General features: G+C 41.5%; 1 protein-coding gene across 2 annotated transcripts; it reads left to right on the forward strand.

Annotated features, from left to right (window-relative positions):
• The first annotated feature begins 449 nt into the window (after window positions 1–449).
• Window positions 450–14,937, forward strand: LOC142088103 (killer cell lectin-like receptor subfamily B member 1B allele B). 2 transcript variants are annotated; one of them, XM_075163085.1, is made up of 8 exons: window positions 450–1,064; window positions 2,932–3,000; window positions 7,320–7,409; window positions 10,351–10,416; window positions 11,127–11,207; window positions 11,311–11,453; window positions 12,110–12,219; window positions 12,799–14,937. In XM_075163085.1, the coding sequence occupies exons 1-8, from the start codon at window positions 983–985 to the stop codon at window positions 12,944–12,946; spliced, it is 789 nt and encodes a 262-aa protein (XP_075019186.1). In that variant the 5' UTR covers window positions 450–982; the 3' UTR covers window positions 12,947–14,937. The 2 variants fall into 2 exon arrangements, with proteins under 2 accessions (XP_075019186.1, XP_075019178.1); XM_075163077.1 differs by lacking the exon at window positions 11,127–11,207.
• The last annotated feature ends 847 nt before the right edge of the window (window positions 14,938–15,784 follow it).

The raw sequence follows: 15,784 nt of genomic DNA on the forward strand, positions 1-15,784 counted from the left end.
AAGCGCTGGCTCAACTCAAGAAGTTAGCATGTTGGTCGGTGAAACAAGCTAATGTGACCACCAAAGTCTTGACAGAAATGGCTCAAGACATGGACAGTTTGCGCCATGCCATTTTACAAAATCGAGCAGCCATTGATTTTCTATTATTGGCTCAAGGACATGGCTGTGAAGATGTAGATGGTATGTGTTGTTTTAATCTCACAAATCACAGTTACTCTATTCAGAAGCAACTGCAGTGGCTGCGCGACCACACAAGAAGGGTTACTGAGAGCGACAGTCCTTTTGACGATTGGTTCAAGTCCATATTTGGAGGATTGTCTCCTTGGCTCTTGTCATTGATTAAAGAAGGATTGCGCTGGCTTGGCGTTTTATTAACAATTATAGTTATAGTAAAAATAGCATATCACTGTATTTTACATAATGTTGCAAAAATGAACCACAATGTATTGGTGGTCCAAAAAGAAAAAGGGGGAATTGTTGGAGAATGGATGAGGGAACGCGGTCATGATTCAATCTTGACATAAGTTAGCCAGACTAGGCCGCGGCGGTAAATTCCGAGTCATGCTGACAAGGGAGAAAAGAAGGTCGTGCTGACCTTGCACTGTGCAGATAAACAACTTTGAAGAAGCACTGTATAAGAAAAACAGAATGGAACCCGGACCACGTAGCAGTAACCGCAAGTAGGAGGAGTATGATAATGTAATCCTTAGAGCTAAGCCAATGATTTATAGACAAGTATGCATAAGGTAGAACTCAGTGTATAAATATGTATAGAGTTTTGCAATAAAGTGAAAGCTTGCCCTATCACTCACATTGAGTCGACTGCTTGCCTTCCCTCGCTCGTCGCACATTATGAGTTTCCGTATTACAGAAAGAGGAAAGAACTTCCTCGTGAAGGGGAGGGAGCTGTGAGTCGTTCTCAGTCTAGAGTACCATTTTAAAAACAGCAGCAAGGGGGAAAAAAGGAAAAGGGGGAGCAAGAATGTCAGAAAATCTCATTTACGCTGACTTGAACTTGACTGAATCAACCAGGCCCAGACTACAGAAGATCACTGATGTCCAAGGTGGGTCAATCGGTCTGCACTGAGCTTTCTTTGTATTCTTCAGCATCCCTAACACACATTTTGAAAGAGTGGAGCACCAAAGCCCCAAAGAGGACAAAGAAAATATGGGGGGTAGAGCTGTGAAAAATGCACAGATGGGGTGTCCACATAATTTTTTTACCAAAATAAAGGGGACTGTTATAAAGTCTACTTGTCATTTATTAAGGTGCCAATGTGAGGGGGAGTTTCTTGTGTGATATTAAGAGTAGTTTGTATCAATTTAAGAGATTATTCCACAGCTGAACGTCAGTTGGTCCTGAACCAGGCGTGATCTCACGCAGGAGACTGATTCCTGCAGCAAAACAATCAGGAGATTGAGTGCCTAATGTTTCTGTTGTTCAAAGCAGTCTCGCATGTAGCCTGTTTCTGCTTGCTGACCATAGTAGGCATTGCTTTAGGGTTTTTTCCTCCTGGCTTTGTCTGTACAAACTACTTGTTTAATGAATCAAGCATAAAATGTTTCATGGACAAATTTAGTTTGATTTAGTATAAATGACTTTGCAAAATTCTAACCTAAAATTTATCTTTCTTTAATGCACTAAGAATTATTACATAAACTTTTGCACTGGTTTTGCTATATCTGCATAAAATTACATCCTAAAATAACAGACTTCACACACTTTGTGTTTCATTTTCTTTTTTCTTCCCTTTCTTTTTAACCTTACTATCTCTTTGACAGAAATAGTAGTTTCTGTATCTTGACATACTGTGCTTGTCTTTTGCATAAAGTGTGATCCCTTGACATCCGTTTTCAGATGGCTGGAGTTTCTAATGCCCCAAGAAACAGCGTTTCTATCACCTCTTTCAACAGGTTACTTCACAACTAAATTGGCAGGCACCCACAATAGATGCCACCTGATTAAAAGTTCCATTTTCCTTATAATTTAATCCATGTAGTCCTGCTTACAGCTTTTATACAGTTTTTATAGCATTTTTATGTTTCTTTGCTTGTGCCTTTCTGGAAAAGCCCTATCAACTCTTTCCTTCTATGTGTTCACTTTATTTATGCACAGTATTTCCCAATGATTGCGCATATCTTACAGAAAAGAGCTCAAACACTGCCTTCTATCTTCTTTTCCTTTTCCTCCACTTTGCTATTTTCTTTTTGATAGTTGATTCCCTGGATCAAATGCAGTGTTCACAAAGGAATGAAATTAATTCCATAAGCCAGAAGAATGCATTTAAACTCATAGGAGACATTAACTCTATATGGTGATAGAAACAAAGGGGCTCAGTGCTGTATATCAGGATGACTTTGAATGTTTTATAAAATCGCAACATTTATAAAATTGTATTTCTTACTTTCTACCCTCTTTTTATGTGTCCCTGCCCTCCTTCCTTCCCCACGTGCTTTCTTCCATGCTCGTTTGTATTTATTATCTGCAGATGTTGGAATAGGTTTCACTTTTCTCACCGTTTTATTATTAACTAGTAACCCCTTCAAATTTAGCATGATCTGCAGTTTTCAGGTTTGCTTCGATATTGTAGCCATTCTCACCACTCACATATGGATGTGAATTGAGTAAGACAATCAGACAACCTTAGACATTTTTCTCCACTTCTGTGTAGATTTAAAATGTGTGTGCATGTGCCCGTGTCTCCTCTGTTATTGTCTGCACTGAAGATAAACCAGCTCTGTTTCTGCTTATAGCAAGTCCTCTAAGGTGTGAATGCAATGGACAAAAATATTATTCGGGCATGGCTAAAAACAGTCACGTAAACCAGGTGCTGTCATGTGTTTAGCATTTCTCATAATTTCAGTCATTTTTGTTCCATTTAAGTTGTTTCTCAACTTTCTGTGTTCTCTGTTATTTTTGCCTGGTTTTAGGTTCTACATATGCAGAAGTGAAAGTGCAATCCCTAGACGCAAACGCTGCAGCTAGCTACACATCGTCCGGTGAGTTTTTAGCTGTCTGCTAGAATGATATGAATTTAAACAATGAGAGGAGAGGAGTCCGTTCCTTATTTTCTAAAAATGCAGTGATATAAAACCGTATGGGAGACAGGAAGATACAGTTGTCTGGTTTATATAGCCAGAGCAGGGTGCAGTTGATGTGTTGCGTTATATGCAACTAAACACTTGTTGGCTTCACTGGCATAGGAACACAGGCAATTTTGGGCCAGACCAAGAAACCATCTAGCCCAGCCTCCTGTCTCCAACAGCGGGCATAAGTGAACAGCTAGAGACGAATAAGAAGAGGGTAGGCATATATGATAACTTCTTGTAATACTTTCACATGCATGCATCTACTCAGGGACTTCCTAAGACATTTATGTACCCTCAGTGGATTTCTCTTCAACAAACTTGCCCAAACTCTTCTTGGTTCTATACACAGCCCTGATTTCTATAACATTCTTTGATGAGGGAATCCACAGTTCTTTCTGACATCACACAAAGAACCAGCTGTATTTTTTTACTCTGAGCTGGTCTCCTATTAGCTTCAGCTGATGTTCCCTGAAAGAGATAGTAAGCAGCCAAACCCTAACCAAGGTCTCCATGACACTCAGGATTTTATATAACTCTGACATAGCCTCTTCTTAGTCACATCTTTTCCACACTGCAGAACTCTAGTCTACACCGTCATTTACTGCTTCTCTTCTCTGAACCATTTCCTATGTGTTTTTTGAAACAGGGGTGGTAGAACTGCATGCACCACTGAAGGTAGAGGCGAATCATGGATTTATAAAACAGATAAATGTTTGTGGCAGACAAAACATCCCTGATTTTTGTTCATTTCCCTCCTGCATAATTCCTAACACGTGAGGTTGTAGAGTCTTCATCCTAGGAGATATTCAAAACCTGACTGTGCATGGTCCTGGACAGCCTGCTCTAGCTGATGCCACTTGAGCAGGGAAGTTGGACTAGGTGATCTGAAAAGGTCGCTTCCAACCTAAATGATTCTGTGACTGTGTGGTCAGGACAGCTGACCTGAAGTTCACAGATCTCCTCTAGAATTTTCTTATTTTTTATTTTTAATTCACATTAGATTGTTACCTTCTAATCCCTGGGTGCAAAGGTAGCTTTAAGAGTGGGATTACAAAATGGCATTAGTAATCCAGCTATCTCACACCTAATGTGTCTTGGAATTTGTTACTATATCCATTTTTTTATTTGGGCTGTAGGTCTTCCAGTTCATGTGGCTCCTCACAAGGAACTGCCCTGAAATGGAAGATCTACCCAGTTCTTACCCGGTCGATCCTGACATGAAGGATTAGTTTAGCTTCTCTGCTATAGTCTTATCTTCTGAAAGCTTCCTGGGTAGCCTACACTCCACCGGCCTACAGATCTCCAGGAACATACCTTCTCTTGATGTGTTTGAAGACACAATGTGTTGAAAACACATGTGCTCAAAGACACGTGTTTGAAGTCTTTTCCTTCTCAACTTCTTTTCTATCTAATTGGTTTTTCTTATATATAATCTTTGATCTCCCAGGGTTTGTGATACTTTCTATTTTCTTCATTTGTTGTCTACAGCTTTGGAAAGTTAACAATCTGTTCTAGTAGCCGTGTCAACTTCTTTTCACCTGTTCCCAGATCATTCTTAGTAAGTGCCTTGTATTGGCCATGTGTTGTCAGGATGCTGTCCTTCAATAATATATAGTCTGCCTGTGTGGATTTAATTCTCTCTTAGCAGCCCTTTTTAGCTTCTTTTTAATAAGCTTCCTGTAGTTCCCCACTTTTACCCATTAGCACTATTTTTCCTCATGTAGTTTAGTACTATGACGACTCTCTTCCTTTTAACCACTTCCCCATATACATAGCATATTGGGATGCTGTTCAGTTACCTAACCACAGGTGTCCACAGCCATCTGGGAAGCATCAGGACATTCGGTCTGGCTTCAGTATGCAAATCTAGAAGGCCACAGATTCTTGGAGGTCCTGAGTAACATCTTCCAGGTCTGTGCAGTTATCTGATACCTGAGGGTATCTCAGATGGCAGAAGCCACCCATTTTCAGTTACCTGACATCTGAGTGTTTTAGCCTAGGGTGGGACATTCCAGGTCTTCCCAGCTTTTTTTTCAAACTTGTAGTATACGTGTAGAAGCAGGTGTGCCATAGCTGTAGTTTGCTTCTTAACACTTTATTTAAATCACAGTCAGTTCTGCACCTTCTGCTTGACTGTTTCTACATGCTGACCCTTCCTTTTCCTGAGGACACAGTGGTTTGAAGTCACACATATGGTAATATCACCCTAAACTGCTCTTTAGCCCGTGTCAACTTCCCTTTCCTCATTTTAAGAGTTAGTTACAACCTTCAGCACCTGTCAGTTTGCTCTTATTAATTTAAGAAGTTACTGAAAACATTCTAGGTGTCATGTCCAGCAGCTTGACTCCCTTATATTTCAGATGAAATCTGTTCCTCCAGAGTGTTTGGACACTCTGCGCCAAATGTGTCCCAAATTCCTGAAGAATCAGAAACCTGGATCCTTACCCCATCTTCTTAGCCAGCTGCTAAAATGGTGCCTTTTCGTTTCTCCCTCCAGTCCTGCATAGGGTACTGAGACCATTTCTGGAAATGCCACCTTAGGATTCCCGGTCACCAACTTCCTTCCTACAAGCTTCCATTTTGCCACTAAAACTTCTCTCCGCCCTTCCCAGCCTTGTTGGTAGCCACATGGACTAGTGTATCAGTAGATAGTTTGCACTTATCAAATAGATTTATTGATTAGTGCAATCAACATGTTTTCAGGGTGCAACCATTTCCTGACCAAACCTCCTCAGGCAGAAAACTCGACAGCACAGAGTTCTTCTTGTGTGCCACCTTCTTTCAAAGACTGGTTTAAAATCAGTCCAGTTTAATACTATTCTATGTATGACAGCTTCTTAGCATTTCAGTAATTTAAATAGCAATGCACAAGTAGGTGCGAAAATGAGGTTACCAGTCAGAACAGACCAGATATTGACTGCAGTTAGGATGAAGATTCCTCATTTATCTAAAACAGTTTACTTTACAGAGCAGCAAAACCCTCAATTTGGTTTTCAGATCCTAGTTGTCACACAGACACCATAAACTTCAAAGATAGCAGAAGAGGTAAGTAAATACTCTAGCAGATATGTGAAGCGGGAAGAGATGGAAAGCTCTCCTTTAGCTTTTAATTCAGTGTCTGATGAGTCCAGTCAGCCATTGAACTTATTATTTGTCCCCTCTTGGACCTGCTTGTGCTCTATAGCACCCGGTCAGTATCCACTGAGTTGGCAGATTAATGAATATCGCAAGGATCCCCTTGAAGTAAATCCTGAACAAAAGTCCATAAACAAGAGTCAAAACAGAAAGAGGAGACAGTTCAACTCCTCTGAAAAATTTGCTTTGTTAAGGAGTATAACATGGCAGGACCTTTATCTGCTAGGTTGATTGGGTTTTGCTTCCACAGTATTTTGAGAGGGCAGATAAGGATCTCAGTGAGCACTTAACTCTAGTATCAAGTGCAGCAGAATTTAACAAAGTATTCTAGGCAACGGCAGAAGGATTCAGGTTGAATGTCTGTCATGGAAGCTGTCATGGTTTAACCTGGCAGGCAGCCAAATACCACGCAGATGCTCGCTCACTCCCCCCCGCCCCCCCAGTGGGGCGGGGAGAGAATCGGAAGAGTGAGAGTGAGGAAAAAAAACTCGTGGGTTGAGATAAAGATAGTTTAATAGAACAGAAAAGAGAAAATAATAATAAAAAATAATATATATAAAATGAGTGATGCACAATGCAATTGCTCACCACCCGCGCTGACCGATAACCAAGTAGCGATTGGTACTTCCTGGATCACGCCTACCATTCATATACTGAGCATGACGTCACATGGTATGGAATACCCCATTAGCCAGCTGGGCTAGCTGTCCTGGCTGTGTTCCCTCCTCCCAGTCTTGGGAAGGTAGTAGCTTGGTAGCTTCCTGAGGGGTAGTTGTCCTTGACAAGATACTTAGCAACAACTGAAAACATCAGTGTGTTATCAACATTCTTCTCATACTAAATCCAAAACACAGCACTAGGAAGAAATTTTAACTCTATCCCAACCGAAACCAAGACAGAAGCAAAAAAACCCCATGTGTCCACAACGTATCTACCACAAGAAGAACAAACGTCAGAAGGGGCAGCACTGAAGGGCTTTGCCTAACTCGAAAGAGTTGTCTCAGAGTGAGCCTGAAAAGGGCATCTTTGAATGAAGATGAAGGGTTCCTTTCCCAGTTGTTCCCCTAATCTTTATTTTTGCTGTCTCTCTGTAGGTAAAAGCTGTTGCTCCAGAACACGTGTCGCTGTATTGGTTGCTGTGATAACCGTCCTACTGGTCTTAGCGGTGTGTCTGATACTCATCTGTAAGTCCTGCTAAAAATGTAATAACTGCAATTAATTTGTGACTCTCACCCACTGACTGACATCTAAATCATGACATCCAAAACCAGTAGGAACAGAAGGCTAGTTTGAAGGCACAGGGTAGTAGTTTTTAGCCAACCGTGGCCGTAAGAAGAAATCCGTAAGAGTTGAGTGGTTTGAAATTTTAAAATTCCAAAAGAAAAAAAAGCCAAAACCCAATTACAAATGGGTTTGTAATGTTTGACAATGTTCAAACAATAAATAATTTATTATACAAATGTTTTGAAGAAACAATTAAAGATTAGATAATGCCTGTTAGTAATATGATTGCTATCCATGAGAATATTTCAAGGAGATGATCTTGTATCATGTCACCAAGATGTCCATAACACTAAAAGTCTTTAAATAAATATGAATAAAAGCTCATTTGAAAGAGGTAGCTAAGTCACAATTTAAAGAAATTTGTTTGCACTTTACTCAAATAAAAGCCTAATACTAGGTCTCTCTGCATATGTATCACGGAGTTCATAACAATCTTTGAGCTACATAGAAAGATACATATATTTTTATTTAGAAATAAAGCATTATTATCTCCATTAGAAAGAAACAAATTTTAATAGAGCCATGTGGTACTTTCCTTTCAATATTTTCGAGGACACATTTTAAAATTTCAGATAGGGTTGCTTGTTTCTTTTCATCCTTTGATAGTTGAGCAAGCTTAAGAGGTTTCCACAATCAATCACACTCAAGTCCCAGAGTTTGCCACCTACTCAGAGATGCACCTGGAGACACGCTTTGTAAAGACATGCCAAAACCTTTGATCCATGGAACTTAAAAAATAGGGTTGGAGAAGAAATTGTTTTTTCTTTTTTAAGGCAAAGAGTAAGGGATAGATGTCTATGGCTATGAAGAACTCTCTGAGATGGAGTTGGTGGAAAAAATCCCCACATGTTAAAGGCTGGTCAGGTTGTTTCTCACAACAGGCAAAAGTGTGCCTACTGAAGGGTATTCCCTTTCCTGAAAACCTTTGCCTTGCCAGTATTCTTTGTTTCTTGAGGAAAAAATTAACTTCTGCAGCATTCTCTGAAAACTGACAATCTTATTGGAATAAGATATTCAATCAGGGCACAAATGCTCCTCAGGATTTTTGTCAATAAAAATTTGGCTACAGAGAATGTATTGGAAGAAGAGATGCTACATTTATGATAAAATAACCTATTTTTGCCAGATGTGGGTACAAAGCAAAAATGGATTCTCTGTAACAGAGGCGCTCGTCTCTCAAACTCAATAGTTACTTCTTGTTGGCATAGTTACGGCTACATTCTGGCGGGCTGAACCCCTTCCAAGGTATCATTCCTACTTCACTATAGAGTCTTGCATCTGTAAGGATGCATAGGTCCTAGGGAAGTGGTTCTACCCCAAGGAAAGTAAGAGCTCAGGATTGCCACCTTCCTTGTTGATAGTTGCAGTTTGCATGCTTTGGGCTAGTAATCCATGCTTTCACTACCAATTTTCAATGTCCAGAAGAGATTAGGTGTCACCTAATCTAACTGCCTCTTGACTTCTTTTCCCTCATCTTATTTTTGAGTTTACTGCCTGTAAACAGAGTTCTTCCTTTAATATTCTGTTTCTTTTATCGTTTGCCTCTAGTATGAAGTCTGCAGAGATGTCAGTTCTTTCATGCTCCATGCCATTCTGGTACAAGTTTCTTAGGACTTTCTTTAATCCAATCTTTTTTCTCATTTAATACATTCTTTTTTAAAAGCAATTTATCAATTCTGGTTTCAAGTATAAAAATTCTACCCCTACAACTTTTAGTTCAATGTTTCTTTACTGTTATTATTCATCCCTTCATTGTTCAACTCCAAATCACCTCAGAAATGCCTCCTTAAACTTTGTTATAGGCGATTTAGTAACTCCCAGCCAGTTGAACTAATAGTACCCATTCATGGCATGGGCAACTGTGTCTTTCAAGCTGAGGTTTCCTGAGCAGAGAAGCCGGGAGAATATCAAGATTTTCTTACTGCTACACGGAGCCAGCTGGAACAACATAATCCTCCTTTAGCCTGTTAACTGTGAGTGGTCCCTGAACTCCATACTTTCAACAGAATCTAAACTCCTGAGGGAGTTTCTAAACTGATAAAACCAAAGCCCTGAGAAGGGCTTATGTATGAAAAATACATAAAAATCACATGAGCTTCTCTAGTAAACTAAGCATAAGTCTATTTCATCTGAGGCCTCAGCTATTTTCTCCACCCTCTCAAAACTCTTTTTTTCCTTTTTCTCTGTGATAAATTCTTGTAGTCTAGCTAGTCATCAGATAATAACAATTAATCTGTAAGCCTCCCTCCACGGTCTCTTTTTCCGGGAATCAGAAGCCTCCTGTGGAGCACAAATCCCTCACAACCACTGTGTCAGAAGAAAGAGGAAAATCAAGGCTATTTCAGCCTGGGTATCCGCTTTAAAACCTAAAATGAACACCGTTGTCTCATTTTGGTCTGGGGGACCAACACTGTTAAACCAGCTTCCAGCTAGGGCATAGCTGGAATACCTCACCCCAGTTGTTTTGGGGTAGGAGCAGACAGTGACCGCAGCTCCAAGCTGTGTGGGAGCAGGCTTAATCAAGGACAGATTGGCTTGAGCACTGATCTCTCAAGGTCGGCTCTTATTGCTATAGTTACGTGCATACTATACATCACATTTACCTCTACTCTGAAAATGTGCGGAGCATTTTTTGTTAAGTTTCAGAGTCAGGCTCTTTGGAAATCTGCTTCATAGTGTGGTACTACAGGTGGGTTATTATTTTCAATGGAGGAGCAAAAAGGTGAGGAGAGGGCATTCTGTGTGGTGTGATAGTGGGGATCAAAGAGGTCCAGAAGGGCTCTAACAGCGTATGGCAAAATGGTCAGCCATTCAAAGCAGAAATTGTATTCTTATTTCCAGATCATCCAACTGCAAGCAGCCCACCTGACTCAAAAACATTACCCACCACCTATGAAGAGACACTAGGTAGGTAATCCTCTGTCATTCAAAAGACAGTTTCCAGAAGCCTGTTAGATTGCCTTTTAAGGTGGTGGGGGAATAGATTTTGTTCAGAAGAAAAACAAACAAACAAAAAGTCTGACACCTCAGGAATAAACAACCTTGTCCTGTACACTCATAGGATGAGCTCTCAAGGCCAGAGACATTTCACATTTTCGTCTTCTTTAAAAGTAGTGCTTGGTCAGCACTGCATTACTGTTTCAGAGGGAAGAAGAACTGATTTAGTCCTCTTGTGCTAGTGCAGAGGAGCCCGTGGCTAGCTGAACAGACATGAATGTAACAGTCCCTTTGGTATCACAGCATTGTAGTGAGCATGTGCGCATACTGCTTTTCAAATACCCCTCCATTCTCAGCATTTTAACTAAGTGCCATTCCCTTTTTCTGTTTAGGAGCTGCTGGATAACCAACAAAACTGTATCACGCAGTCCCTGTCTCCCTAAATCATATCACCCTTTGCAGGTCCCACTCTCTGTTCCTCCCGGTACCCTGCCTGGCAGCGGAGAGGAATGTTCTTTCTTTCGGTGGCATCACTATTGCTGTATTTTGCAGCAGGCAAATAAGACACTTGAAAACTGAAAGCTGCTTTTTAGCCTGACCATTTCTCTTTATCTCCTGAGCAAAGATTTAAAAGGCTGGATAATGTTATCCGTGATTCTACTTCTCTGACTCATGCCTAGTGACTCTTGCGCTGGTATTAGCTACAGAGACTGGCAGGGATCCCTGGTGGTCTGGTGAAAATTATAAGCAGGACCACACAGGTACTTTTCTGGCTGTAACTTACTCTCTTACCTTTCTTTCGTAATGAGATCCCTTCATTAGTGTGAACATGGATTTTTCCACACCTGTTCTTCCCTCCTGCAGGCTGCCCCCCATATTGGGAAAAAAAGGGGAAAAAATGCTACTTCTTTTCTGAAATCCAGGGAAAAAAAGACTGGAACGCCTCCCGTAAAGAATGTACTGACATGAATTCAGACCTGGTGATCATTGACGACAAGGAAGAACTGGTGAGATCTAAATTCAGGTGGCTGCTTCGAGGGTTGCTTGACCTGTATGCTAAAGGGCTGATGGGTTACACTTCTGTCTTCTCATGTTAGATGTCTTTGGGGGTCTCTAATCTACTGCTAGCAGTATACACCAAGCATCTCTGTATGGTAGCAAACACCTTCACAGTAAGACGCACCTTAGTTCTTGGAGTCTTGTATCTGGAAGCTTCTCTCCCCAAGCATGCTCCCACGGGAAGGAGCAAACTCTCTGCCTACCTGGCTTATGTTTTAAAGCGATGTAGCACACAAACCCAGACCAAGCAAGTTGAACAGACACTTATTTGTGAGAGCCATTGCTTTGATGAAAACTGAAAAGGCTTTCCCTCACAATCAGAATAGAAAAGTGTCTCCAGGTAACAAGTCACACCTGGCTAACTACAATGTATAGCTTTAATGGTATCACAGGTGTATTATCTTATTTAGTTTATTCCTAAGAAGCCCCAGGAAGAGAGATGAGATTAGATAAAAATGGAAAAATTCAGCCTCTGAAGCTGTGGAAAGAGATGGTGTCGCTGGATGCAGAGTTTTTTCTGTGTTAGCTATTTAGCACTAAGCTTTCTGTTTACCTTGAAGAAAATGTAATTTTAATGTATTATCATTGTTTGTTTCCTTTCTAGCATTATCTTACTTCACAATCAAGAGGTCATTACTACTTACTTGGTCTCACATACTCTAAGAGCGAGAAGAAGTGGAAGTGGATTAACAACGTGGAACATAGCACAGACATGTAAGCTTATTCCAGCAAGTCACTGTGATGTGACGTCTGGAAACAGTAAAAAAAAAACAAACCCAGAGCCAACAACAGGAGTACAAGCAAGATCAGGGACTGCAATTTGTAGCAACCTGATTCCCTGAGATTCAGGTGCTTCAGCACATCCCTGTGACAAGTCAAAGGGAGCCTTTAAATGAGTCACGTGGGAACAGAGGAATGTCACATCAGGATGGCAAGAGAGGACACAGCTGTAGTTCTGGCGGGGAAGGAGGAATCTGACTAGATGGAGTTCAGTGCGGAAAGAAAGGATATACCAGGCAGGTACAAGAGGGAGCACCATTGAATGGAGGCTACCAAAGAAGGGGAAGGTCTCTGGATGGGAAAGCATAGCCCATATACTTTTGCTGAGGTCTGGGGAAGAAAATTAAGGAATGGGAGGGAAACTCTAACAAGGCATCTTCTAATCCCACTGACAGTAATATAGCTTAGCAGCAAGGCCAGGTGCCACTCTGTCTTTCATGGAAGTGATACTGACTGCATTGCATCCAGCTAGGTCAGGAATGCAACTAAATCTGACTTTCTCTTCCTGTTCAGGTTTACTATAGGAGGAGACTTGACTGACTATTTCTGCACTGTCATTGGACATGGCAAAGTAGAAACTGCATCTTGCAGTGGATCCTCAACAACACAGAATATGTGTGAAAAAGCTGCCAACATTTCAGAAAGGCAGAAGGAGAGCTAAAAACAAGAGGTCCAGGCAGGAAAGTCATCCCCAGCTTCCTGTAGGAATGGCAGATGGGATTTGTCTCACTTCTCTTAATCTGCCTAAATACCTGGTCAAAGGGACTCTTACAGGCTCCCTCTAGACACCTTGCCAAGCTTAGCACATTCTTTCCCAAGATGGGTGTCCAGACTGGATGGATCCCCCTCTAGAGGAGACTGCATTTTCACGCATTAGGAGTCCGGGTGGCTTGCTCATACCAGATGCCTGACTTTCAGGCAGCCACTGTTAGGTGATATGAGTCCAACCTCGGTGACAGGTGTGATCACAAACAGATCCTACCTCTCATAGACACATGCATATATACCCATATATTCACAGTCCTGCTTGTGTACAAGGAGACACTTCAAAGCCTTGCCATGCACTGGTCTTCCCTGCAGCCACAAGTGAAGGTTAACACATACTTATATTTTGGATCCTATAGAAAAACGCAACCACATTCATTGCCATGTGTCATAGATATGATTGACAGGACAAAGCCAAATGTGTATGTGTGTGTACACCTCACTGTGTAAAAGACTGTCGCTGTTAAAAAACCACACTGGATACATTAGCCCCTCTGGGGCTAAAATGTGATTCACCAAAAGGGAAATGATCCTATACCACAGCTCTGTGCATAAAATCACCATTAGTCCTGTGTAGGTCAGGAAAAGTATATCAGATTTAGACTTAGCTCTGCTGGGGAAGGGCTCAGGATGAAGAGCAGTAGAGACCACCAAAGCTGACAGACAGAGTCACAATAGTGGCTCAACTGGACAGAAAATACCCAAATCAAAAACACAGTTACCTGTGAAGAAGCTGGTGTGAAGTATAAGAGTGACCTACAGAGAATGACAACGCAGCGGACTGTCCTGTTTTTCTTGGATAATGATCAAAGGAGAAAATCATGCATTAAGGTTTTTCCTGCACAGAAAAGTTAAAGCCAACACCAGAAACAGGTGGTATCAGTAGAGCAGAGATGTGACCAGCAAACAGTGAATATTACCAAAGCTCTTCCAATGTGCTTCAGCGGCTCTTGTGACTCTGAGGATTATCATTCTTTCCATGTCCTTTGAGGCAGAATCATTCCTACTTAAAATGGTGCCATTCATGGCTCTCTCCTTCATCTGCAGGATGGAGAAAGCTCTGTGAATTCCTTGATGAAGTGACAGTGATGTCATGCTTTCTCATTGGAAAAAAAAAAGTTTTTGCTTAATCAAAGAATTTCTGAATGTTGTGGCCAAGGGTAGTGATAATGGAATAATACAGGAAAAACTCTCTCATTCTGACCTAAAAGTACATTTGGTTGTCCCTCAGACAAGCAATACTTCTCACTGCCCTCATTCATCAAGACTCTTTTGAAACGTATTTGTAGTTCTCCCACTGACCTTTAATCACCCAACAACAAAGTAAGAATATGTAGCTGTAACAGAATAATCCCAATGGCAGAAACCAGAATTTAAGCTATTATTTCAGAAGGAAGCTGTGCTGGAGGGGCTATTTGTTTGTACTCAGTTTACTGGAAGGGGTGGGAGAGGGCTCTCTATCGTGTTACGGAGCAGCCTGGGAGAGGGCTGCCCTTTGATTTTCATGTTCCAGCTGCTGCCCTTTGATCAGGTGGGCTCTACTGAAGGCAAGGGGCAGGGAAATCTCTCTTCCCTGGGAGACCCTGGACCTAGGGGGAGTTTGGAGGCTTCAGCAAGCAGCAGATCCAAGCAGCTATGCATCACAGGTGACAGAAAGGGGGAAGCTGCCCTAAGGCCACTGTGGAACTACATGAAGTCCATCAAACCCAGAAAGCCACAGAAAGCCACAGGACTAAGGAGCAAATACGGCTTACAAGGAAATCTCTAACAAGGGAGGAAGTTTGGTTTAAAGTGGTTTATTTACTCTGCCTCTATGCTTTCTTTGTTCACAAAGTTATCTTTTTCTGGTTTTGTTATCTTAGTTTTCAAATAAACTTTAAGTTTACAGTTCGGGTTTCTTTGATTATCTTTTGGCATGCCCACTGCAAGGAAAAGTTGAAACATGTCACACTAATTCTGACTTGGTCAGGGTCTCATCCTGATGCCAAGGACAGGGAATCCCAAACCAACCCAAGCCTAGCCTCTCAGAGCTTCTCTGGTTGGTGCCTGCAGAGAATTACAAGGCCGGTTTTAATTCTTTCTGCAGTTGGGCAATAGGCTGACACTCATTTGGATAGGTCAGGCTCATAGTGTCAGCCTTATAGGGCACATCCTAGACACATGGCAGGCTACATTAGTGACCATTATCAAGAAGAACCTGCAACTGAGGGACACCTCCAAGAGGTGTTCCTCAGGGCTTGTCCTATTTTCATAGACCTATATCCCAGTGTGTTTCAAGAAAAATCTCTTCAGCTAACCAAGTGAACTCAGGGTAGTCACAACGCAAAAGTGGCCCTAGGAAAGTGGGCTCAGCATGCTGGCAGTGAGACGCAGAGCTGAAGTCTGCCATCCTGGTCTCCTTTGCCAGAAGGGCCATTCTTTGCAGCCCTGTTTCCACCATCCTGTCTACCCTTGAGCCAACAAAAGGCAGGGTTTGTTTGGTTTAGAATTATTTTCACACAAATGCTCAGCAGCTTTAAAATTAAAATATACATTTATCACACTGGATTTCCCATTCTTGCAAGAATGCTATCCCCTACAGTCTGTGTTAAGATGGTAGGCAATTTATGCTCCCATCACAGACTGTTATCGTATTCCTATATAAAATCTATATAAAAACATTTGAAAAACCCTCGAAACTTGCAAGTCAGGAAATACCAGGTTTCGCAGCCACTCGGGATTAACTGGGTTACTC

Source organism: Calonectris borealis, chromosome 1, assembly GCF_964195595.1.
Source record: "Calonectris borealis chromosome 1, bCalBor7.hap1.2, whole genome shotgun sequence".
In the NCBI taxonomy this organism is placed as follows: domain Eukaryota; kingdom Metazoa; phylum Chordata; class Aves; order Procellariiformes; family Procellariidae; genus Calonectris; species Calonectris borealis.

What these genes read in the sequence shown, in the direction of transcription:
- LOC142088103 (XM_075163085.1), top strand. Translation starts at nt 983, where the DNA reads ATGTCAGAAAATCTCATTTACGCTGACTTGAACTTGACTGAATCAACC. An exon ending in TTGACGACAAGGAAGAACTG is followed by an intron (nt 11,454 to 12,109) that starts GTGAGATCTAAA and finishes TTTCCTTTCTAG; the next exon opens with CATTATCTTACTTCACAATC. An exon ending in GTGGAACATAGCACAGACAT is followed by an intron (nt 12,220 to 12,798) that starts GTAAGCTTATTC and finishes CTTCCTGTTCAG; the next exon opens with GTTTACTATAGGAGGAGACT.